The sequence below is a fragment of the Anolis sagrei genome, chromosome 2, assembly GCF_037176765.1.
Source record: "Anolis sagrei isolate rAnoSag1 chromosome 2, rAnoSag1.mat, whole genome shotgun sequence".
In the NCBI taxonomy this organism is placed as follows: domain Eukaryota; kingdom Metazoa; phylum Chordata; class Lepidosauria; order Squamata; family Dactyloidae; genus Anolis; species Anolis sagrei.
In genome coordinates this window covers 136357774-136383603 of record NC_090022.1, presented here as the reverse complement: position 1 = coordinate 136383603, position 25830 = coordinate 136357774, and the positions used below count along the sequence as shown (strand labels likewise).

General features: G+C 40.6%; 2 protein-coding genes across 2 annotated transcripts; one reads left to right on the top strand and one right to left on the bottom strand.

Moving 5' to 3' along the window:
* Positions 1 to 865: 865 nt before the first annotated feature.
* On the top strand, positions 866 to 12435 carry LOC132765532 (keratin, type II cytoskeletal 6C-like). Its single transcript, XM_067463876.1, has 9 exons — positions 866 to 1498; positions 4289 to 4503; positions 6053 to 6113; positions 6843 to 6938; positions 8837 to 9001; positions 9414 to 9539; positions 10370 to 10590; positions 11537 to 11571; positions 11810 to 12435. Exons 1-9 carry the CDS (start codon positions 974 to 976, stop codon positions 12112 to 12114), a joined length of 1749 nt encoding a protein of 582 aa, XP_067319977.1. The 5' UTR covers positions 866 to 973; the 3' UTR covers positions 12115 to 12435.
* Positions 12436 to 15752: 3317 nt separating this feature from the next.
* On the bottom strand, positions 15753 to 25752 carry ETAA1 (ETAA1 activator of ATR kinase). Its single transcript, XM_060764202.2, has 6 exons — positions 25501 to 25752; positions 23195 to 23332; positions 21952 to 22028; positions 20221 to 20339; positions 17634 to 19621; positions 15753 to 16389 (listed from the first exon to the last, which is right to left on the bottom strand). The coding sequence occupies exons 1-6, from the start codon at positions 25670 to 25672 to the stop codon at positions 16277 to 16279; spliced, it is 2607 nt and encodes an 868-aa protein (XP_060620185.2). The 5' UTR covers positions 25673 to 25752; the 3' UTR covers positions 15753 to 16276.
* Positions 25753 to 25830: the final 78 nt, after the last annotated feature.

Here is a 25830-nt window from a genome sequence, read left to right as displayed (position 1 = left end):
TAGTATTATATTACCGATGACCCAGGAGACATGGTGGAACTCTGTCTTCTTGGCTCCCCTCCTTCACTCTGGCTTTACAGCATTAGTTGGTGATATGATATATGATATCATATCATATCATATGATCATATGATAGGGAACTGAAATTAAATTTAGTTGCAGTCTTCAGATTTCTATGAATTTTCAAATTCTGCAGTACAATCTCTTACACAGCATCCACTCACTGTATGCTCAAGAGCAAGATGAAATTGGAAGGGGCTGCTGAGAGTATGCTCACAGGTCCATGGCGCATTGGCAAGTTAAGTGGCATGCAAGTGGAGCAGATTTGTTTTGCTATACTTCGCATATCATACTCAGGAGCCCATTTACTCCTCTCTCAGCATTTACAATATCTAGAAGCTTGGTCAACACTACACTTCTGAAATTTAGGAGGCCACTAGCCTTGGGTTGATGTTCATTTTCATTAGATTTGTGCCTAGAAAGGGATTAGGCATGTCCATCTCCTCCTTTGCTTTGTCTTGGTGTAGAGAAAATGGTAGAAAACAGGACATCTTTCCCTTGAGTAACTGGTTCTTCTTAGCTTCTTGTTTGCCAGCCCAAGAACAAACTGAACTCATTAATATCCCCAATCTCCTTTGCCTAGTGTGTAAGCTAAGAAAGGTGATCATTATTCCAAATTACTCACAAGCAGGAAGCTTAAGCTGTGTCACTTGCATTCAGCCTTTTTGTACAGGCGTGTGTGGCAGAGCTTTCTGATGTCACTGTACACAAACACCTCAGGGCATACCCGGCCCCATTAATCAGAAAGATGATCCACATTTTTTTCACAACCAATCCTACTTCCTCAAGGATATAAATAAAAGAAGAGCCCCAAAGTGTTAGAGAAGACAACCGCACCAGCCCCTGTGTGTACTCATTCTCTCGCTTCCTCTGTCTTCTTCGTCTCCCTTTGCTTCATTCCAACTGGGCTACAATGTCTCACCAAGCCACCGTCAAGATCCAAAGGAAAGGCTTCAGCAATTCCTCTGCCATCCTGCCTAGCACTAGCCGCACCAGCTTCAGTTCACGCACCGTGTCCAGGGGTGGAAGCTGTGGTGCTGGTGGTGCCGGTTTTGCTAGAGTTGGTGGTGGTGGTGGCTTTGGCAGCCGAAGCCTCTACAATTTTGCTGGATCTAAGAGGATCTCAGGTTTTGGGGGAGCTTCTGGTGCTGGGTTATGTGCCAGCATTGGTGGTGGCTATGGGCTTGGAGGCAGTGGCTATGGGCTTGGTGGAGGCATTGGTAGTGGCTTTGGGGTAGTTGGAACTGGTTTTGGTGGAGGAATTGGTGGTCCAGGCTTTGCTGTTTGCCCACCTGGTGGAATCCAAGAAGTGACCATCAATCAGCACCTGCTGACACCTCTCAATCTGGAGATTGACCCTGCAGTACAGAGAGTCCGTAAAGAAGAGAGAGAGCAAATGAAGACACTCAATAACAAATTTGCTTCTTTCATTGATAAGGTAAATGAATGGCATTTCTATACCCTCCAACTGTCCTGATTTGAAAAGGACAGTCCTGATTAATCCTCTGCGATCCCACTTTTCTACTACTGTTTAAAATGTTTCTCTCCTAACCTTCCTTCCCTCAATTTTTTTCTATTGCTATAAATTGAGTTTGGAGTGCAAAATTAGCGAGGAGGAGAGGAGGAGGCAAGACTCTCCCTTCCCAGGAGGCTTGGGGAAAAAACAAATTGTTGGAGCATCTTTGACAACATTGGCTTGAAAAGGGACATGTGAAAAGGATATAGGCCTGGATCTACACTACAATATAATGCAGTTTGAACTGCATTATACAGTCAGTGTAGAGCCATATAATGCAGTTTAACTGCATTGAACTGCATTACATGCATCTACACTGTCCACATACTGTAGTTTCAATCGAAGTGTAGATCCAGCCTAAGAGTCTTTGCTGACTCATGTTCAACTTGCTGACAAGTTGAACATGAGTCAGCAATATGATACAACAGCTTAAAAAGCAAATGCAACTCTAGGCTACATCAACAGGAGTATACTGTTTAAATCGAGGGAGGTATTATATTCTAACTTGGTCTGAAATCAACTAGAATACTATGTCCATTTTCTGGGCACCACAATTGAAGAAGGCTATTGACAGACTGGAACATGTCCAGGGAATGGCAACCAAAGAGGCCAAGTCGAATGAGGAGCAGGTTAAGGAACTGGCTATGTTTAGCTTGGAGAAGGGAAGGTGGAGCATAAACATGATAACCACGTTTAAATATTTGAAAGGATGCACACTGAGGAGGGGCCAAATTTGTTTTCTCCTGCTCTAGCGACACAGAGCAGTGGATTAAATTGGTAGGATAAGAGATTCCACCTCAACATTAGGAAGAACTTTCTGGCAGTGAATGCTGTTTGGCATGAAATATGCTGCCTCAGAGAGTGGTGAAATCTTCTCTGGAAGATTTTAAGCAGAGGCTGGATGGCCATCCATCAGGAGTGCTTTGATTGGGTGTTTCTGCATAACGAGGGTTGAACTGGATGACCCTTGTGGTCTCTTCCAGTTTTATAATTGTCTTCTAGCTCAGGTTTTGCCTTTTTGACCACTCACTTCATCTGTTTGTCTGTGAAATGCTGAGGAGTTTTACACACTCTCTATTTTGTAATTGCTTGCATGGTATGATGTTTTTAGCATTGGACTATGTGTCTAGAGACCAAGATTTGATTCCCCACTTAGCCATGAAACCAGCTGGCCAATCCTGGGCAAGTCATACACTCCCAACCCCAGAAAATGCCATTATAGATTCATCTTAAGATTGCTGTAAGTTAGAAAGGAAGCAACAACAACCAAAGCAGGTCTTATAATTCAAGAACCCATCTACAGTTAACGTCTAAAATTCTAGCTCATGCCATTATCACTTTTAATCCGGGGATATTTTGTCCACGTGGATAATACAATGCAGAAAACACTTCCTTTGCTCTATCCCTATGCTGTCATCAGCATCCTAACATGCATCAATTGTGTAGCAATGAATTTTCAGTATGAAAATAAAATGATTGAAAAGGTTCCTACAGTTTTTCATGAAACAGAAATTTGAGCCAATGTTGTAGGTTCCAGCTTGTAAAAATCTTGAGTATTTAGAAGTTTCAATAAGGCAATGTTATTGGGAAGTCAGTCCTCCTGAACTCATATTGTGTTTACTTCTAATTCATGATTTATAATAAGCTTGGCCCTAGGAGATGCCAAATTTTGAGGAGATTCCCACATCCCTTTATTTGAGAACCACTGCAAGTCCTAATGTTGTTAGATGAATAACTAAAGTCATTAAAAAAATAAGTTGGAAACCTAGTCCAAAAAAGTTGAGCTTTTATAAATGATGTGTGTCCCAATTCTGGGTCTTTCCATTGAATGGATAGCATATGGTTGAAAGGGTAGGTGACTCATGATGTGTAAGAATGACATATGGAGAGAGGCAAGACAGCACTGAGGATGTCTGCATGATGAGGCTTGAATGGCTCTCCATGCATTCGTTCATTCATTCATTCACTCACCTCTACATTCATTCATTTATCTGGCTAGTCATTCACAGTTATAGCTTTCCTAATTCCAGAGATTTAGCACAGTTACAACATGCGAAAGATAAACAATGATTTAGCAGCCTGTGCTTATGCAGGCTCAATTTCCAATGTTTTGAGGTCTTCAAGTAAATTGGTATAGAACTACAGTATACAAAATTTCAGTTAAAAGGATGGATGAAGAATAACCAATATTGCTAAAAACATTGTTTAAGAAAGCAACACAATAATAACTTTATTTTTATACCCCACCTCCATCTCCCCAAAGAGACTCAAGGCGGTTTACATGGGGACGAGCCCAGACAAACATAGATTAAAACACGATAAAATATAACATCAACTTTCATTCATCTATAGTGTAATTCTCAGCTGTTGATTCTCCAGATGCTGCTGGACTTCTGCTTCCAGAATCCTGACCATTCACCATGTTGGATGGGGTTTCTGGGAGTTGAAGTCCAAGTCTCATGGGCAAAAATGGTAAGGGATCACTGTTCTAGAGGCCTTACCATAATGCCAACAGCCAAGCAGAGTGGAGAGAAAGAGAAACACTACTTTAAAGCATACTTGGTTCTGGGCTAACAGATGAATTTCCAAGAGACAGTGGGAAAGGATCCCATAACTGCTGCAGCTAAGGGAGCTGAGCTGTCTTAAAGCCCATAGTAAAATTTACCTTTTTAGGATGCATGTTGTTATAATATGAAGCTTTTTTGCCTTCAGGTACGTTTCCTTGAACAGCAGAACAAGGTATTGCAAACTAAATGGACCTTGCTTCAGGAACAAGGGCAGAAAACAGTTAAAAACAACTTGGAACCTCTTTTTGAAGTTTATATCAACAATTTGAGGAAACAGCTGAATGGCCTGGAAAATGATAGAGGAAGACTCCTTGGAGAACTGAATAACATCCAAAACCTTGTGGAGGACTACAAGAACAAGTAAGGCTCTCTCTTTTTTATGATTATTTCATTCTCTCTCTCCCATCTACACCTTTGTTTCCTTTCTGTACTGCAACTAAAGTCACAGTCTGCACAAGCAGCAATCTAAGGGTATATTTCAATTCAAAAGGCATAGAGATTGCTCTATGGTTCTACCTAAATCTTGTCATTCGGATCTGGCACATGGTAGCTTTCAACATACCTCTGGCCTCCAAAATGCTCCCCCACCACCTGGTTTGATGGAGTGGCAGTTCTGGCTTGCAGCTTTGAGGTCAGTTGAGTAGTGAATACACCTAGGTTGTAGGTTAACCTTTAAATAACGTATGTGAGTGTTGAGAAGTATCGTCGAAGGCTTCCATGGCTGGAATCACTGGGTTGTTGTCGGTTTTTTGGGCTATATGGCCATATTCTAGAAACATTCTCTCCTCACGTTTCATCTGCATCTGTGGCAGACATCCTCACAACCTCTGAGGATGCCTGCCATAGATGCAGGGGAAACGTCAGGAAAGGATACTTCTAGAACATGGCCATATAGCCCAAAAAACCTACAACAACCTGTTTAGCAGTATTCTGAAACTAGGCTCAAGATCTTGGATGGCTTCTTAAAACTTCTGACTAAAACCCAGATCCATAATCCCAATCACATCAGCACTGCCATCCATCGCTGTGAAGTCAACCAAGATGGTAGGCTGACTGGCTACATTAAAATATTCCATCTAGTTTTATTTTACAACAAAGGAGTCAAAAGAGAATCAGCCTGAGGCTGAAGAACAACTTTTAAAGTATAATTTTGATTTAAACTGTAACTTCTAGCTACATACATTGTTAAGAACAAAAGTGGTTCATGTTTTTGGCACACTTGCACAGTTCCTAGAACATGTAAGGTCTTAGGGAATTTTCCCTTCTTAACTCTATTATTTAAGGAATATATACCTGCCCAGAAATTAAGGTCTGCTAGAAGGGGGTCTCAATATGAAAGAAGAGGACATAGAAGGTGGCCTCCTCAGCTGCTCCACTTCATTTGTGGAATGCTCTCACTCTGGTGGTCTCACTGGTGCCAAAACTGGTTTCTTTCTGTCAGCAGTTGACAGCATGGCTCTTTACGAAAATCTTTGAAGACTAATTGATTTCAAGGCATGTGCGAACATGGTCTGGAACTGTGATAGCTTTTAAAATGTTTTAAACTATGGCTGTTTTTAATATTTATATTATGTTTAAATGATGTATGCTTTCAGCCTGGAACTGTTGTAAATCCTGAAATAATATGCTAAAAGAAATAATAATAGTCTTAAAATTAATAAAATAAATAAGCAGAAGAGAAAAGCAGGCTGTTAGGGCTCTTGGTATGCCATCCTCTGGGCTATGGGCTAGCAAGTCCTCCTCTCCAAGATACACACACATACTTTAACACACATTTTAGCACTTCTATTACTGTCTGGCAATATGCTGAAGAGTAATCTTTTTTATTACAATCCCATAAGCATTGCACTACATGCCTATCTGATTAAATAAAGCATTGTGTTTTCCCCTGCCTTTTGTGTCCTCGTAGATATGAAGATGAGATCAACAAGCGAGCATCTGCAGAGAATGATTTTGTCACACTGAAGAAGGTGGGTTACTGTATGTAGATAAGATAGATACACAGTTATTCAAAACAGCATTTTTCATGTTATAGTTACTGTAAAAAAAGTATTGTGTCCAAATATACAGTAATACTTTCGTAAAAATGTATTTTTAAATGCAAACTTCAGTTTGCTGTACAAAACTCTTTCCAAAAGCAACATTTTTTGCAACTAAAAAAAGTCTCAAGAGGTTGTTTAAAAATGCACATCAAGTTTTATAATCTCATCCAGTGGAGGGAAAAATCATTGGTTGTTGAGGCTGTCACTATTTGTTGCATGTGGGGATGAAATAAGATTTTGAGTAATTCACAGTTTGGGTCACAGTATGCGCCCCTATGACTTCTGAACTACACTATGTAACATGATTTTTGTTCCTGGGTTATCCATGCCATTTCCTTATTGGTTCTATCATAAAAATATGGAAAACATTTATTAAACTGCACAAACTTTGTTTTTGTGGAGCATCCTGCAGCACATTTTGCTATAATTTTTCATTGACCATCTCATAGAGTCTCAGCCAATTCAACATAGTTTGTGGCAGCCACAAACACAAAGTTTCTGGAGAATAACAACTACTTTCAAAGTAAATACTGTACCATGGAGCAGGAAATAACATTTTTAAAACAGGAACAGAAAATGTTCATAGTGTTATCTGCCAACAAATTTCCAAATTCTAGTTCAACAGTATCTTGCTTCCCTCTCACTCTGCAACTCCAGGATGTGGATGCTGCCTACATGAACAAAGTAGAGTTACAAGGCAAGGCTGACTGTTTGAATGATGAAATCAACTTCCTCAGAACCGTGTATGAAGCGGTAAGTATTACTTTTATTCTCTTTAAACAGACATTTTCTATGCAAACTGCAGTGCACAGTTGTTTATTTGATTTGTTGCCGAGTTTGAGACATTTCTGTAGTAAAAAGGAATGCTGCCTAATAGTCACAGAATTGTCATTTACCAGTAGCTGTTTTCATCAAGGACTGTCACCAACTTTCCTAAAACAGAATTTTGTAGCAGTAGAAAGCCAACACACACACACACACATGCATCTTACCATAGTAAGGCATGTCACGGGAAACATCAAACTATCCCTCTCATTTTTTCCCATGGACAATTAGCAATACTTCTATGGAAAAAAATTAGAAGGTTTCCCAAGAATGAGATTTACCATTAAATTGTTGATTTCAGTTACAGTGAAACTGAGGCAAGTAATAATGTTCCTGCTGAGGAATTTTCTAGATAGAGATAGATAGATAGATAGATAGATAGATAGATAGATAGATAGATAGATAGACAGACAGTGGCTCCGGTCATTCCTGGAGGGTCGATCTCAGAAGGTGTTGTTGGGGGACACCTGTTCAACCCCACAACCATTGTCTTGTGGGGTTCCTCAGGGCTCAATATTGTCTCCCATGTTGTTTAACATCTACATGAAGCCGCTGGGGGAGATCATCCGGAGTTTCGGGGTACGGTGTCATCTGTACGCGGATGATGTCCAACTCTGTCACTCCTTTCCACCTGCTACTAAGGAGGCTGTCCAGGTCCTGAACCGGTGCTTGGCTGCTGTGACGGTCTGGATGAGGGCGAACAAATTGAAATTGAATCCAGACAAGACAGAGGTACTCCTGGTCAGTTGCAAGGCCGAACAGGGCATAGGGTTACAGCCTGTGTTGGATGGGGCCGCACTCCCCCTGAAGATGCAGGTTCGCAGCTTGGGTGTGACCCTGGACTCATCGCTGAGCCTGGAACCCCAGGTTTCGGCGGTGACCAGGGGAGCATTTGCACAGCTAAAGCTTGTGCGCCAGCTGCGCCCGTACCTTGGGAAGTCTGACTTGGCCACGGTAGTCCACGCTCTGGTTACATCCCGTTTAGACTACTGCAACGCTCTCTACGTGGGGTTGCCTTTGAAGACAGCTCGGAAGCTCCAACTAGTCCAACGCTCGGCAGCCATGATTTTAACAGGAGTGGAACGCAGGGAGCATACAACCCCCCTGTTGCGCCAACTCCACTGGCTACCGATCTGCTACCGGGCTGAATTCAAAGTGCTGGCGTTGGCCTTTAAAGCCCTAAACGGTTCCGGCCCAAGCTACCTATCTGACCGCATCTCTGCCTATGAACCCACCAGGAGTTTGAGATCTTCCGGGGAGACCCTGCTCTCGATCCCGCCTGCTTCTCAAGCTCGGCTGGCGGGGACGAGAGATAGGGCCTTCTCGGTGGTGGCTCCTCGGCTGTGGAACGCCCTTCCTACGGACATTAGACTAGCACCATCTCTAATGGTATTCCGCAAAAAGGTGAAGACCTGGCTGTTTGTGCAGGCGTTTGAGTAATTTAGTGCAATCTGGTAATGGAACATAGGAATGGAACAATGGACGACGAATCTGGACTACGCTTGGATGATGAGAAGATTGGGTACGGTTGTTTTTTGTAATAATTGTGCATTGTAATTGCTTATTGGTAATTTATGGATAATGTGTTAAGTCAATTGTTATATGTTGTATGGAACCACTGCTGTTTCTACTGTTTCTACTGTTTGTGAACCGCTGTGAGTCGCCTTCGGGCTTGAGATACAGCGGTATATAAGCAAAGTAAATAAATAAATAAATAATAAATAATAGATAGATACTTAGATAGATAGATAGATAAATAGATAGATAGATAAAGATATATGGATGTATGGTTCAATATGTATCTTTTATTCTTGTATCATCTGCAGGAGCTTGCCCAGATGCAAACACAAATCTCTGACACTTCTGTGATTCTCTCAATGGACAACAGCCGAAACTTGGATATGGATAGCATCATTGCTGAAGTAAAAGCCCAATATGAAGAAATTGCAAACAAGAGCAGGGCTGAAGCTGAAACTTTGTACCAATGCAAGGTAAACAATCATAACTAGAGAACAACAGCATCCTTTTGGTTCACGTTGCATTGGTCTTAATAACAAGACATTTACACCTACAGCTAAATGAAAATGCCCTGCCTTTTTTTCCAAGGCCAGTAATACTTTAGACATGATTTTGCACTACTTTTTCTTCTTTACTGATTTCTAATCCATTCGCACATACTTTAAACAACATGAATCTGGTCAGAGAACTAGTGGCAATGGGGCCGCTTGAATCTCATCTTGGTGTGGTGGGTGGCATGATGAAAAGAGAGAGTAAATGAGCTCTGGTGAAAAAATATTCCCTTGGAGGTATTGCAAAAGCTGTGTATCTGCTACACACGACTCAGTAGGAATGGTTACTCCATATGGGATTTACATTGAGTTGTGTGTTTTCTCTATATATCAGTATGAAGAACTCCAGGCTACTGCTGGAAGACATGGTGATGACCTTCGCAACACCAAGCAGGAGATTTCAGAAATAAATCGACACATCCAAAGACTGCGAGCTGAAATTGACAATGTGAAAAAGCAGGTATGCTATGGTCATCTCTTAATATAATCATTGTTTTTGGTCTCTGTTCTCATCCACAGGAGATCGGTTTTATGATTTAGAGTTTTCATCCCAGCCAATTTTCTCATTATTTTCCTCAGCTGAACTGGTTTTGGACTTCTCACCTTGGGTCCTTAGACCAGTCTTTACAGCACAGATGGACTACTTTGGGAGCCTAGGAAGGCCACACTCCCTTCCACATGCCACTGCAAAACCAAATATTTTCCCCAAATGGCCCCCAACAACCTTATGGAACTAAAAGCCGCCACCACCACCCCCCCAGCCAAAAGGGGGGAATGAAATAAAAGAGCATTTCAAGTTCACTTCTTGATTTTTTAAAGGTCTCTCTTTTAAATTGGACTAATGGTGGATGTGTTAAAAGTGTGACCACATCATCTCAAGGGTATTTGGGGTGTATTTTTGACCAATTAAGGTTCTGGGGGTCACAAAAAACTCTAGAACCTTAACTTTGTACCTTTTGTATGTTTACTCATGGATACATGTACCTACTCTACATGTATCCATGAGTATTGTCCTCATGAATGTTTGCTTCTACAGTGGCGTCATTGTTAGGATAGTTTCAACATCAGTCCTGATATTATAGATGTGTCAACAGATAATTTGTGATACTTTTCACACAGAAGCAAGCTGTGAAGGAAGGAAAAGAAAGGTTGCTCAGTGTGGTGTTGCATTGGAAATTCAAATTATTTTAGTGACAGCAAGGTGCACATAGAGCAACAGAAAGAAAATATCTCTTGACTCCCAAGAAGTGACCTATTCAAATGAATGGCTCTTTGATTTTCCCCTCCTAGTGTGCCAATCTGCAGGCAGCCATTGCTGAAGCAGAAGAACGTGGCGAGCTTGCTCTCAAAGATGCAAGGCAGAAATTGGCTGAACTTGAGGATGCTCTCCAGAAAGCCAAACAAGATATGGCTCGCCAGCTGAAGGAGTACCAGGACCTAATGAATGTCAAGCTGGCTCTAGATCTTGAGATTACCACCTACAGGAAGCTGCTGGAAGGAGAAGAATGCCGGTCAGTGAGATACAATTACATACACTTAAACGCCATATCCTTACATGCTCCATCTCGATAAATAACTTGCACCTCTGTCTCCTGTACTCACGTCTCCAATTCAATTTGGTATTGCAACTTCACATCTTTCTACCATGCTCACTGTGAAACATTTAATAACATTAAGTAATCCTTGCAATGATTTTAAATTTCTGCCTCTCTTGAAGCCCAAATAGAAGTTATTGGACCCTTTCAATCAACAACTGAAAAGTTGCTGTATCTTATATCAGGTCAAGCTCATGGTGGTCTGTAACAAGTGAAAAGATGGGGAAATTTTTCCTTCTACTTCTCTATCCCCCCCCTCCCCGCCATTCCCCTCCCCCACACACTCACTTCAAATGCAACAGAGGGGAAAGACACACTCTACTCAGTCTTCTTGATGGGATATCTACTGTTTGCTGTTCGATGACTCTGGCAGCCTAGATGAGACTTGTAAACTTTGAACATCAAGTGTGCAACATTTGCCCTCTTTTCCTGAGCATGCTCTCCTTTTAAGTTCATCCCCTTGCCAGTCACATACTTCTCCTGAACGTATAGGCGACAAAAGCAACCAATTATAGAAGTTTCAGCTCTCAGGACTTGGAGCTAGTGACAATTTTGTCAGATTATCCAAAAATGATCCTTGGTACTTTAATATAGAGGAAGTTTGGACATTTTGATTTCTCCAATGCTAGGGCTAATCAAGGTAAAAGGTGTTTTTATCTACCGTTTGCTGGCGCCACATTAGACAGCCAAATGACAATTTGATAGGTATAAGCAGAATCTTACAGAAGACCAATGTATGTTCCACATAACATGTTATCTGAAGGGACATCCAGACTTTGTCACAATGCAGCATATAATCCTGCCACTTTTGAAGTACCTTGAAATGCTCAGAATTCTTACCTCCAATTTTCTGTCCTGACAGGCTGGCTAGTGATGCATCAGGAGCTGTGAATATCTGTAAGTATTCTGTGGGCTACAATTTAGTATGAGGGGATAGTGCTACCAATCACTCTTCCTGTTGTTTCTTCTCTCAGCTGGTGTCATAATCCAGCTCGAGTCAGCATTGATGAAAGGTTCTTTGGAGTTGGTTTGCATCATTTTCTACTTGACATTTTTTAAGTATCCTGTTCATTTATTTTGCTTTATTAACTAGCAAATTCTGAATGAGATTGAGCTTGTGCTCCTTTTTCCACAGCTGTTGTGTCTTCAACTGTTTCGCGTGGAGGTGCTGTTGGCAGTGGCCTTTGCTATGGAGGTGGGAGCAGCCTCAGCCTGGGAGGAGGCAGTGGTTTTGGAGTAGGAGGAGGCCTGGGAATTGGCAGCGGGCATTGCATTGGAGGAGGCAGCTTCAGTTCTGCGAGTGGAAGAGGGATTGGAGGAGGAGGCAGCTACAGTTCTGCGAGCGGAAGAGGAATCGGCGGAGGAGGCATGAGTCTGGGAGGTGGCAGCTCCTCTAGTGTGAAATATGTCTCCACTTCTCAGTCAAGTTACAGAAGCTAAACCTAAAAATCAGGCAGCCTTCTAAACATGGAAACAGAACACAAACCACCCCTGACTTGGACTTTTGTCTACATAGTGCACACAACTTTGGAAATCCAGTTTGTTTGCTCTCACTTGGCAACATGCAATACTCTCCTTTTCAAATGATCCCACCATACTGTAGTGAGTTCTGCCTTCGGCTCATTTAGTTCACATCTGTTATTGTTCTTTCCCCTCCTTGCTGGCTATCAAGGTTGAGTGCTAAATTTTCAGATTTTGTATAAATTAGATGTCTATTTGTTGCGCTTTGGGTTGTTTGTGTTATTGTCCAATAAAATGCATATTGTAATTTATAGTTGTTTGTTCCTTCAAATACCTAATACAAACGAAGATTCTAAGGGTGCTTAAAGTAATTCTTAGCCCTTCTATAGCAGATTTAAAGAATCTGAGATGATTAGGAGACTTTTACAGGCCAAGATTATACAGTTTGCTGCTAGTGGAGACAAGTGATTTCCCTAAAGCCATCTAGGAAATGTGTTTAAGTAAGATTTGAACTAGGGACTTCATAGTTCACCTCTTAACCAATGGGTTAGCTAGCTATAAAATACTAACTTCTCACTTCAAAGCAGTCCAACTATGGAATAGGGAATATCATATCGAACAAAATGAACAAGTGATTTTGTGAGATAGTTTATTTTAAAACTAAATTGTAGACCATCTATTACTTTAAGTCAGTGGTTCCCTACCTGTGGTCCATGGACCACCAGTGGTCTGCAAGAATGAAACTATGGTCTGCGGCCTCACCATTACTAGTTGCTTTGAAACCATGTGGCAACAAGTGACTGGTCTCACAAAACCCTTATAGTGCCAAGCCAATGGGGAAGTCAGGAGGGGAGAAGCTGACTACCCACACAATATTACTACTACTACATCAGCTACTACTACTACATTAAATATGGTTTTCTGTGGGTGAGCAGATGGCGGCTACTGGATGGCATATGTTCTGTATCAGAAACTAGAGTTGATGTGGTCTATCCAATATAATTTTCTCAATCAGCACCCCAAATAACCTAACCAAATCTAAAACTGACCAAAAACCGATTTAACACTTTTGATACTAATTTTGGAGAGTGGTCTCTGATCAAAGTGCTCCCTGGTCAAAAAAGGTTTAGGAACCACTGCTTTAAATGCCAGTTGGACAAGATTACTAAATTCTTGGATGCTCTTAAAATCAAATGCTGTCCTAGCATAACAAAAAGACATGTCATCATTCTTTTTTGTTGTGATGTGCCTTCAATTGCGCTCATATGGCAATCCAATCAAAGGGCTTTCTTGGTAAGCTTTCTCCAAACATTTGCCTTGCCTCCTCTTTAGGCTGAAAATGTGATTCACCTAGTTTTCTGAGGGCTTCCAAGGCTGAGCAGAAATTCTAACTCATTCCCAAATGTCATAATCCAACACTCAAACCACTAGCTCTCCAACACTAGCATCTTTCTCTATTTAATGGCTATTTAAACAAAGAATAGAAAAGCAGTCATGATGAAATACAAAATTAGATGCCATCTGTTCATGCAAACCCATGAAAGAAACAACCAACAGCCTTGTCAGTTGCCCACTGCTGCTAACCGTGCTAAACAGCAATTCTATTTTTTAAAAACTATTTCCTTCTCTAATCCATTTTATATTCTGAGTAGACTAGCCTTTACTCTGTATAGTAGTACTTGCTTGTTGGGGGTAAAGAATCACAATGCTTAGGCTGCGAGCTTCAACCAAACATACCAAAGTATAGTTCCAGTGAGATGAATTACATCAAGGACATTTGGAAATTTGTAGTTCTCTAATTAACCTTCATCCCGTTGCTAAATACAGTGGGCCCATGGCTCCAGAGCCCCAGTAAATATTAAAATCCATGGGTATCCAAGCCCCATTATATACAATGGTAGAATAAAATAGTGTCCCTCACATAAAATGGCAAAATCAAGGTTTACTTTTGGGATTCTGGGAGGAAATATTTTCAAGCCATGGATGGTGGAACCCCCGGATGCAGAATCCATGGAAGGCTCACTGAACAGCAAGGGATCCAGGTAAATAAAACCAAGCATTTCTTTAGCACTACCAAATCTGCTACACTTCAAAAAGTGGTTGGAAAAAATGAGGTTTATGTGAAGCATGTAGTGAAGGAATAAAACTCTAAAACATGATTTCAGATAACTATCTCTTCCACTCTACAAACATTTTTTGCCTTAAATCTAGTTGCTAGGACCAACTAAGTGGGGAGGGAGTGACCATGACATTTTCCAGCTATATTCTGGTAAGACCAACAGACCAAGTATTTAAACTGAATTTAAATCACAAGTTATCATAAGCTTAATAGTTCACTCCCTAACATAAATTTATTTGGATTTAATATAGTGTATTAATTACTTTCTATTACCTTTCCTATTTCTAAGCCTACTAACCCTAGAACTCCATTAACAACTGGAAAGACAAACCATGAAACTCCCAGAATCTTTCAAGGCATAAAATCTGTGGCACTGAAGCATTCCCATTACTCTCATTGTAAGACATGTCTAAAGTCTTTAAGACAGCCTGTCATTAATGTTTGTTGGGTTCACAGAAATAGTGGTGACTTCTTTTAACAAATACAATGTGATGTGGGGACTGATGTGATCCCATATAGTTATGGGGTCACATTAATCCTCTTTTTTTCAAAACCTATCAGAAGACTGTAAGTTTTGGATAATTCAATTCCCAACTTTTTCTTTCTAAGCTATTTTCCCAATTGAGGAGTGAGCATTGTGATTGTCGTCTCCACAGGGCTTTGTCTTGGGTATCCTCAGGTCTCAGGCTGGCAGCAAGCATGTCTTCGTTTATGGTGTCCATCCATCTTTTCTTTGGCTGTCCACACAGTTGTTGTCCTGCAATCTCCAAATGTGGTGCTGTTTGTGCTACTGATGTTGGTTCTCTTCTCATGACATGGCCATACCACTGTAGTCTTGCTTCCTGCATTTTCTTGCTGCTCGCTTTTCATTTGGCACATGGCCAAGAAGTGTCAAGCCAAGTGTACATCTTATCATTTTCATTTCCGTTGTTAGTTCATGTTTCTTTGTTGCTGGCCAGCACTCTGCCCCACAGAGGGCTACTGGGAGAACAACTGTAGTGTAGATATTAGCCTTGATTTGTTCTGGTATTTTTGAGTCACATGGAATGCCAGTAGTTTGCCACCATTTCAACAGGTTTCATTTATTTATGGCCATACACCTGGTATTGTGTTGCCATCTGTGGAGCCTTTTGTCCAGTAGTCTTTCAAATACCTTCATTGCATGACATTCTGAAACCTCCCGTGGAATTGCCTGTTCATTCCTAGTGAGACAGCTAAGAGACTTCGTTGCCAACCCTATCCATGGAGACATAATGAGCTCAACCCAATACTTTTTCAAGAAGACCGTGTTGTAAAGGATGCCTGTTGTTCATGTAGTTTGGGCAATGTGAAATCTGTTGGAACTGGTCCATGTGACACACAACACACACTTTGTCATACCAATTTTGGTTCAGGCTGATGAAATTTTCTACACCAGAATATACCACTTCTTATGCATTTGAAAAGAACCAAGCACTACCTATATTTCCCATTGCAGACTAGAGGGAAAAAACTCTCATTGGCATAGAAACAGCTACAATTTTAATCGTAATTTACAAAGTGTACAAAATTTACACAGATAAATAAATCCTACATAGCTCAGACCTACTCTGTACTTCTTTGAGAATACAACATTTAAAAATGCCCCCAAGTTGTGAACTGACTGCTTGCCTGGATTTAACATGATGATTCTGCATTTGCCAAATCATTACAATCGCAAACCATTAGGCCTGGAACAGTGTTTACTATGATTCTGATGTATATATATAGACTGCAATTAGGAGACCCACATTGTCCTATCAAGAAAAACATTTCTAGATGTCTGGCTTCTCATACACCCATAATTAAAGCTGGCACTGTCTTAGTTCTGACATAATCAAATGACAACTCTATTCACAAAGAGTGGAGAAGAATTCGTTAACAGTGGTTCAGATGCTGAAATTTTAATCCACTACCTGGAAAACCTGTTGACAGTTTAGTGGTTTTAATTATTATTCTGCCCAGCTGTCAATAATTCCTCCCCATTCAATATATTGAGCCCACTCAGGTAGGTGCTGTATTTTTGAGCAAGCCTTGCATTTTACATCTTCTCCGCTCAAGAGCCTCTTGCTTCTTCCTTGCAATTTCTTCTTGAGAACATTTTGTACTTTTCTGTTCTGTAATAGAAAATACGTTATTAGTAGCCTGTATTATGAAATATCATGGTCTGAAGGTAGCTACATTTCTATGGCTCCAATGTAATTCAACTGAAAAGCAGAGAGATAGTTTATGCCTAACCTCTTAAAATCTTGGTGCAAGAATACTGATTCAATACTCTTCAGTATTCTCGCATCTATGCCTAACAAAAATGAGGGAAAAGAGAAAAGACTCCATATCTTTTGAGCTGCCTCATTAGAAGTCTGTCTGGAGTTGTAAAGGAACTGGAGCATCAAGAAACAGACAGGTGGTCAGTAGTCATTAACACTGGGAAATATTCACGTTTGATGAAAGTTTAACATGGGAATAAAGGATAAAAAACAACTTCCAAGTCACAATTCCATGACACAATTGCCAAACAAATCCATCGTTAGCAATGGCAACATCATACTAAACTAAACACATTTATTAGTCTAAATGTTACCCTAGGAGGCAACTGTAATATATACAAAACATGTACTATGTCAATCCTGCGCAGTGCAGAACAAAGTTTGTGAGCCAATTTAAAATGCAACTTGAGATAGCATGACTTAGTGAGATAGCATGCCCGCGATAGATGTGGGCGAAACATCAGGAGAGAATGTTTCTGGAACATGTCCATACAGCCCAGAAAACTCACAGCAACCTGAAGTCCCATCAATTTATTAAAACATAAAACACACAGCTAAAGACTGAATTGGGGGTCTTGTACTTGTAGAGCATATTCTCAAACACTAACGTACTCCCTTTCCTATTTTACTCATTCATCATCCATGAATGACAGTCACCACTGAAAGTTCAGAAATCACAATGGGAAAGAAACTGGGACAACTGCAGGTTTTTAAAGACAATTATTTAATGTTTGCTGGTCTCTTGCAAAGAGTGTTTGACTCATGCAGTCATCCAGTGTGTTTTCATGGCTGAGCAAAGGTTTGAACCCTGGTCTCCAGTTATAGTCCAACACTCAAACAGTGAGCCCACAATGATAGTCCAACCATTTAGACTTAAGGACTATGGCTAGCATTCCAGCAGAGATCCGAGGACAAAGGAAAACATGATGCAAAGCCTTATCATGACTTCAAAGTGAGAAGAGAGACACTTCTGTTTTTTTTTTTTCCAACCATGTCTGATAGCAGGAAAGGGTACCCCAAGGATGGTGGAATGGCAGCCTGGATCTGATCTCAATTTGAGATTCTGAAAAATTCCACAACCTTCAATAACTTACCTGTTTTGTACTGTGCAAGGCAATCAGAGAGGTGCCTCTTAAAAGGTGGCTTCGTGTTTGTCTGATTTGCTGTTTGGCTTTGGATGTTGGGTGCATTCTTGTTTTCTCCCAATCCTGGAAGAGTTTCCAAAGTTTGGCCTATGTTTACACTTCTATAATCCAAAGCAAGAGTTTGAGAAGGATTAGCCTTCCTGAACACATATTTTGACTTCTCAGATGGCAGCTGATTAATATTGCTGTTGTTTGGCACTCTGTCCATGTTACTTAGGCCATTCTGCCATTGTACATTACTGTGATTTAAACAATCATCTGAGCGAGTAGCTGAGCTTGATCCAGAACTAAAGTCTCCTCCAGGCACCGAATGAGATCTGGACCATTTTCCTCGGATGCAGTTTGTGCTCTCAGTTTTAAAGGCTTGCCAGTTAGGCTGCACAGGATTTGTACAGTTCTCTTTCTTTGGCAGTGTTGCAATTTTAACGGGAGTTCCCAAGGAGAAGGTCTTCCTCCCATTCTGGCTCTTCTGGATCAGTGGGCAATTAGAAATCTCTTGATTGGCTTCTGTGAAGCAACTACTTGCTTCCAACTTGGAAGCCCTTCCCAATGTTGGCATGGCTTTTTCCTTCTCTTTCACTACCTTTTGGCTCAGAGTGTTTTTTTCCACATCGTCACAGACTTGACAAAGCAAATCATCGTCCTCATCACCGTGTGTGTCCCAAAGACTATCTGATTCACAAAATAAGTCTAAAACATCATCTGAGAACTTGGGCTCATCCCAGTCATCAAATGAAAATGCACTATTCTTGGGCAATTCTTTCTGCATCAAATGGCATGCATTGTCTGGACCACTTGCTTTCCTGATGCTAAGAGCCTTCATGCTGGGAGAAACAAAAGATGACTGATGGTTGGTACTGGACATACTGCTTCCATATTTTCCTATCTGTGGTTTAGGAAGAGCAGATGGTTCTGAAACAGAAAGAGATCTTTTTTCAGGAATACTTCCACTGGCTGGACATTTGAGTTGAGTAAATCCCTCTCGTTTGCTCTTGGTTCCTGATTTCACTGGAAGAGGATTATAGCAAGTGATTTTGTTATCTCCAGTTGTTGAAATGAATTTTGTCTTCTCAGTTTTTATAGTAAGATTACTATGCGGAAGGACTCTCTCTGTATTACCTATATCAATGCTTTGCTTCTGTAAAGCAGATAATTTTGGGTCAGTCTTAAACGAATGAAGCAGTGCCCCCTGAGCAGAAACTTCAGAACTTTCTTTTTGTTCCACATTTTTATTGGAAACATGAGATAAAGGACTTTCATGGATAATTATCAATTCAGGATTCTGGGTAATTTGCATAAGAAATGAATCATCTCCCCAGTCATCAAAATCATCATTGGCAATTTGGTCCACTTTACTGGAGACAACGGAGCCAGTTGTACAAGAACTGATTTTTGGAGCTGTTTTTTCAGAAGACCCTATAGAATTGGAAGCGGGGATAGTTGACAAACATTCTGTAAGCAGCACTGCAGTTCCTTCCCCCCTCAGAGGTGCTTCTTCAACTGTTGGTTTACTAGCAGCTGTAATATTATCCCCCTCCAGGAGCATGTATTGGTTTTCATGGAAACTTGAGTTTGATGAACAATCTGAAAGACCCTGGCTGAGCCCACCACTACATTTCTGAGTGGGGCCATCAAAAAGTTCATTAAGCGCTATTTCAGCATCAAGATTGAAGGGTTCCTGCCTACTGTCTTCACAGGGCTCAAGAGCCTTGGTGCTCCTGCCAACAGCCCGAAAGGTAGGATTTTCTTCAAGAAACTCCTGTTGATTTTTCATCCAAGGCTCATCCTCATGTTCGGTAGAATTTTCTGCTTCAGATGTAGAGTGAATAATGGTGTGGCATGAAGAAGTTTGATCTTGGATGGCATCTGTTAGGTTTTTGTCAAATTGCTTTGCCAGTTCCATAAGCTCCTCTTCTCTGTGTTTTGACTGGCGGCCTCTACAAGAGCAAACACAATTGAACATACATACACATTGATGTCACAATTTTTTCAAAATTCAAATACAGATTTCAGCATTTTACAGTTCAAACAATTTAGCAGATTTTTATCCTGCCTTTCAAGAGGAAATATCCAAAGAAGCTTAAATATAGAAGGGATGGAAATAAAAGATGGGGGCACTGACAGCATTGTCACTGAATAATAAAAAAATATAACGTTAGAAGGATAAGGAGCAACAAAATATATTAGATGTACTGTCCATTTGTGGATCTCTAGAAGCTGTTGGATTGTACTGTACTGGCTAGGATTGATGGGAGCTGCAGTCCACATCATCTGAAGAGCTACTAGCTGCCTAACTTCTGATTAAGAACCTAACAGTCTACATTGTATTAATAAAACCTTCTTGTAACAAAAATGTTTTACTAAGAGTCTAAAAGCAGATGAAGAGAAAACATAATGGAGCTGGGTAAAGCTATTGGACAAAAGCTCCAAAAATAAATCTCATCTCACTACATAACATGGCAAGCTATTCCTGCATGTTTTGTGAAGTAAGAAATTATTTCAGAATGTTTATAAAGTGAAGCAACTCTCAGCATACCTGGCACCATTTACTTTTCTTCTTGATCGTACTTTTGTAATTGCTGGAGTACAAGGAATTGCATCATCTCCAATCCAAAACCCAAGAAGATTTCCTTCATGACAGGCAGGCTTTTCATCCTGAACAAGAAGAATCAAATAAGTAAACACCACGGTTGTACATCTGTCAACCTTCCAGATTTTCATGTATTTACCTTGTTCTTCTGTCAAATTCAAAGCAGTTTTTATAATTACAGTGTTTCCTCACTTATAGCGGGTGTTACGTTCCTACTCTAAAAAGCCCAAGTGAGAAATTATATTTAAAGAAAAACCATTCCAATGCAATGTCTATAGCAATGGTCCAAATTTAAAACAAACTCTGTCAAAGAGTAAAGACCTACACATGTTGGAAACTAAAGACTTATCAGAAATGTAAGTGCATGTTTTTTTAAAAAAATGGGAAAGGCAAAACCTTTAAAGATTTGGGATGTCTAGTTCAATCAACATGATTTATTTCTGAAGATACCGTGAAGTTTCCATCCAAAACAGATGTACAACTTTATCCTACCATTAATCTTTACTCATTATCTGGGGGGGGGGGGGGGGGGGGGTTAAATTTATATTTTGGATTTTTTTTTCTCCAGTGACATTGCAGGTTTCAGTTCTAAGACCGCAGTTTTACAATGTTCACCTGTGCAAATATGGGTGGATAGCAGTCTGCACTTTATTGCCAAGATGAGCCAATATGTCACAATCTAATTATTTACTAGAAATTAAACTGAATGGGGTTTCAAGAATAAGGTTGCACATCTGTAACTTAATTTATGAAAGAGTGCACCACCATCCACTTGCCAGGAAATAAATATGAAGCAGCGCAAGCACAAGTCATAAAAGATAAGAACATTTCAAAATACATATAGGTCATTTTTTAAAAAATGGGCAGGGAATAACAGTGCACTCATAGTGTGACTACACTAACTGGAAGTAAGCCAGCCTTCCTATTAGCACTAGGTTGACATATCAAACATAAAGACGTATCTTTATATATTATCCATAGTCTCAGAGACAGAATAGATCTCCTTAAAAACACTGACATTACAGAATGTGTTATCAGCATTATAACAAACATTGAGTTTTCCCAGTGCAACTGGTATTTTTTCTTTTATGAGCTAAGTCCTACTCTGGGTGCCAACTAGACTGAAGAAACAAGAAGTGAATCCTAAAACTTATAGAAGTAGATTTGAATAGTTATGAAGAAATACAGAGTTCATTCAGAACTGAAAATATTCAATTGGTCAAAGAGCAGAAATTGTCACTCAGAAAAAATAAAACAGATGACTGAAAAATGGGTGAAAAATCATTCAGGCCTATAAAGGAACACACAAATTAAGTGAGGAGACATACTGCAGCAATATGTGGCATGTTTCACTTGTATCTAAAAAAAACCAAAAAACACAAAAAACAAAAACAACAAAAAACCCAAAAACAAAACAAAACCCTAATATAGCTGTTAATATCAGTTACAGCATCAGTTGAACGTATACTAACTTGTATAGCTGCCTATAGCTATACAAATATGATTTTACTTTGTATTAAGTATTATAATTATGCAGACATTAGAAAGTTTAATCTAACAATACCACAGTATATCTCACCAGGTTTCCCCAAGCATTCTTTTAAAGCAGACTATTTTCATAAAAGAAAAAAAATGTGTCAAGACACTGCGGCTTTACTCTAAGAAACAATTAATTACCTGGGGAGCAATCCGATTTACGATTTCTGAGATTTCAACTGTGTGTCCATTAACTGTCTGCTTCTTTTGTTCTTTGCCTGAAAAAAAAATAGAATTTTTTCAGCACTATACAAATGAATTTTTTTTAACCTCAGAAGTCAATCAAAGCTTGCAAATGAATATGCAGAGCACTTGCTTTGTACTATGACCCACTAAGTCAGGGCTGATCCGGCATGATATATGTCAGGCACTGGGGTGGGCAGACAGCACCCCCTCCTTCCCAAATGCCAACTGTTCAGATGGGCCCAAAGTCAGGAGATACTGTACTTTGGATCCTAGACTAAAATTTGTATTGTCCTCCAATTTTGGTTTTTGCAGGGGCAAGGTCGTGTTGAAGTTTTCTTGCTTAATGTTGCTGATCCAGGGCCCATCTGACCTAAGTTGGCAGTGTAGCTATGTCACTAGTGTAACTGTAGTGAAAATCTGAAAATCCACTACAGAAGAAACATTCAAACAAGAATTATTTATTTAGTATTTCTTGTCTTTTCTTTCAGCTATAAGAGCAATAGAGTACCTTACTTTTAAACTTTTAAAACACACACTCAGAAAACCATTCCAGTTAAATACCTATTTGATAAAAATCAAAATACCAAGGTAACTAAATTCAAATGCCCTTTCAATACTTGGAAAAAGCACCTGAAACTGAATAGTTATATTAGCAAATTGTAATTATCCACCAGCATAACTATGCTAGTGAGCCAAGGACCAGCTTTTTCTTCAGCTTCTGCAGATATGCAATAGCAGCCAAACACTTCTGGGCTTAGTAATACTCATCTTCTCAGCCACTGCATGAATACACACTCTCTCTAGCTGCATTTGCGTTATGGAGAGGAACCAGCAGCAACAATTGCTACTGCCACCTGGACAACAAGTTATGGCCTTATAGTTGATCTACAAGATTCCAGACAAAAATAACACTTTTTACTTAGTAAATACAAATGTGCAAATTCCAGAAAAATCAATCTGGGAAGACTTGTCTAATTTAGGGCACCACAGATAAAATGGTCCAATATGGGAAGCCATCACACTACCAGGGATGGGAAATCCAGAGCAAGGCATCCACCAATGGCCTTAACAAGAGACTGTCTTGTTATTCTAACAAGATAATCTAAATCCAAACAATTAAACCCTTTTACTCCACAACTCAAAGTTTAGATTACACAAAGGAGGAGTTTAAATAAAAACAACTGCAATGAGTAGTTACCCAGCTTATATGCAATTGGTGACTGAGGATCCCAGAAGATCTCTTGCTGCACATCGGTTTCATTTGCAGGAGAACTGAACGTTGGCAAGCGTGACCTGCCTGCTCGTGTTCTTTTGGGAGTCTTATATGAGTTAGTTTCTGTGTGATAGACATGCAAAAAGGTACTTTAGTAAAAATAATAAAAACCAAGCAATATTCTTGAATAAAATGAGTAACATTGCATGGACATCTGTACTCTTCTGATGATGAACATGAGCAAACAGCAATAGGTACCATATATATTTTTACGAGTCAAGGACAGTTTGTGGCCTCCCAAAAGTGGATTTTCATGACCTGTAGACAAGTTTGAGGGTTATTCCACAGGCCAGCACTGCCTCAGGAGGGTAGCTGTATTGAGAAAATGGTTAATGTAAGTTCTGCTAGAAGTCAACTTCATGGCTTACCCTCTCTCCCTAATTTTCACACATAAATCACCTGGCAATAAAAAGCATAGCCACTTTAACAATGCATTTGAACTGATTTTTTTTGGTTCCTCCTCTGTTCAGCTGTTTCAATTCTAGTTTGCAATGCTGAGCACTTTGTAACTAAAAACATGCATCTCAGTTTCCTTGTTTCGTACTCCACTTTGCCTGTGGTATTGCAACTTCTAAAACACAGGGCATGGGGAGTATTGTTTCTTGTTACATCCAGATCTAGGAGTACAATATGGTTAAAGAGGGGAATAAAAATGTTTCATGTAAGTTATGCCTTTTTCTCCAGCCCACTTGAGTCAATAATATGGATGTCATCACTTCATATCAATCCCAAGGTAACTGTTCCCTGCAGTCATCAATGAACATTTCAGGGAAAGATCCACTCTGGGGTAACAATGCCTTATCCCAGCTCTGTCTAACCATTGTATAACTGTGGATTAAATCCTATGAAATGCATGAGGTTGCCATAAAATGACAGGCAACTTGGACACACATGCATTACATGTCCCTTAAAGTATTTCAGATTGCAGTTCCTATACTGCCTGACCACTGGCCATACTATGTGGGGGTGACTCAAAACTACCAGTTTATTGTGTAGTAAGCCATTAATGACGCGGAGTAACACCTTCAAGTGGGCCTGGTATGCCCCAACTGTGGATAACATAATCATCAATTTTGATTTACCTTATCTGAAAGCATTTTATGTTTTTGGCATTTCTGTGCTACAAGGGGAGTTGATCCTGAATAGATTTGTTTAGGATATCACTTTGCCTAATTTTGCATAAACTTTGCCTAATTCAGCCAGTAAGAACCAAGTTCTCAGGGCCTTTCCATACAGCCCTATAACACAGAATATCAAGACAGAAAATTCCACATTATCTGAATGTGGACTAACCCAGTTCAAAGCAGATATTGTGGGATTTTCGGCCTTGATATTCTGGGATACAGGGCTGTGTGGAAGGGCCCTGGGTTATCTCACACTACTATACAATCCTGTTCAATGTGGATTTTATACACATTGAAGGGGCCTGAGAGAAAATATCCATACTTCAAGAACAGTTCCCGTTCAAAGCAGAAAATGTGGGATTTTATTCAGCTGTGTGGAAGAGGCCTCATTTCTGCATAAAGAAAAAAAGTCTATCCTTTCTGTCTGCTTGTATGGATGCGGCATATTATTAGGCACGACTCAGCACAGATTATAATATACTTATGCCACACAGAAAATGAGGTTTTTATAATAATTTCATTCATTATCATGAGTCCCTACAGGGGAAAATAAAGTATTATTATTATAATTTTTGAGGCACCATGGGACACTTCCTTTTTTGCAGTGGAAGGACACCTGGAAGCTACAGCAAAAAGCGAGTACAGAAGGAAAAGAGGCAAGCAAAGGATCCTGCTCAGGATCAAAATATCAGAAAAGGGTCTTTTCTTAAACTGGGAGAGGCAAGCTGTTTCTATGGATTCCAGTCTAAGCAACCAAGGGGCCTTCCCCAGACGTTTTGGGAATCACAACTTCCATCAGTTTCAAGCAGTGGTGGGGGCTAATGGAGGTTGTAACCCCAAACGACTTCCTTTTCTTGGGAAGGAGCTCCTTGTTTCTAGTGCAACTTTTGCAGAGTCCAATTCTCAGCTTTACTGCAAAACATGCCACTAGTTGTTGTTTTTCTCGTGAGGGGCGGAGAAACAACTCTCATCCGCTCCAGCTTGCAATCAGGGAAGATAGGCACTGTAACCAAAGGCAGGCCACTGCCATGGGAGGGCCCTCCCTTGCTCCCAGGGCAGCTTAGGCACCGAGGGGGGAATGTGCGATTGGGAGGCAGGGGCGAGTACCTGGAGGGCCCCGGGGGGAGGCGGGGGCCTCTCCCGCCGCTTCGCCTCCCTTGGCTTCCTGGGCACCCTCGGCCGCAGTCTTTCGCCTGCTCCTCCTCCTCATCGCGGGACTCTTGAGGCGAAGCTCCTCCACGTTTGTCGCCGCCGCCGCCGCCCGCCGTTTACTCGCCATTAGGAAAATACAAAACTCCCGCGGCGGCGGCGGCGGCAACTCCCCACACGCTCATCACACCGCCATCTTGGCCCGAGCTCGGAGGCTGCCGCTGATTGGCTGGAGCCGACGCTGCGGAGGCGAAGATTGGTTCAGCTATTTTGAGAAGGGGCGGGTGG

What these genes read in the sequence shown, in the direction of transcription:
- LOC132765532 (XM_067463876.1), top strand. Translation starts at nt 974, where the DNA reads ATGTCTCACCAAGCCACCGTCAAGATCCAAAGGAAAGGCTTCAGCAAT. An exon ending in TCAGAACCGTGTATGAAGCG is followed by an intron (nt 6,939 to 8,836) that starts GTAAGTATTACT and finishes TATCATCTGCAG; the next exon opens with GAGCTTGCCCAGATGCAAAC. An exon ending in ATCAGGAGCTGTGAATATCT is followed by an intron (nt 11,572 to 11,809) that starts GTAAGTATTCTG and finishes CTTTTTCCACAG; the next exon opens with CTGTTGTGTCTTCAACTGTT.
- ETAA1 (XM_060764202.2), bottom strand. Translation starts at nt 25,672, where the DNA reads ATGGCGAGTAAACGGCGGGCGGCGGCGGCGGCGACAAACGTGGAGGAG. An exon ending in CTCCCCCCGGGGCCCTCCAG is followed by an intron (nt 23,333 to 25,500) that starts GTACTCGCCCCT and finishes TCTATCACACAG; the next exon opens with AAACTAACTCATATAAGACT. An exon ending in TAAATCGGATTGCTCCCCAG is followed by an intron (nt 20,340 to 21,951) that starts GTAATTAATTGT and finishes CTTCTTGTTCAG; the next exon opens with GATGAAAAGCCTGCCTGTCA.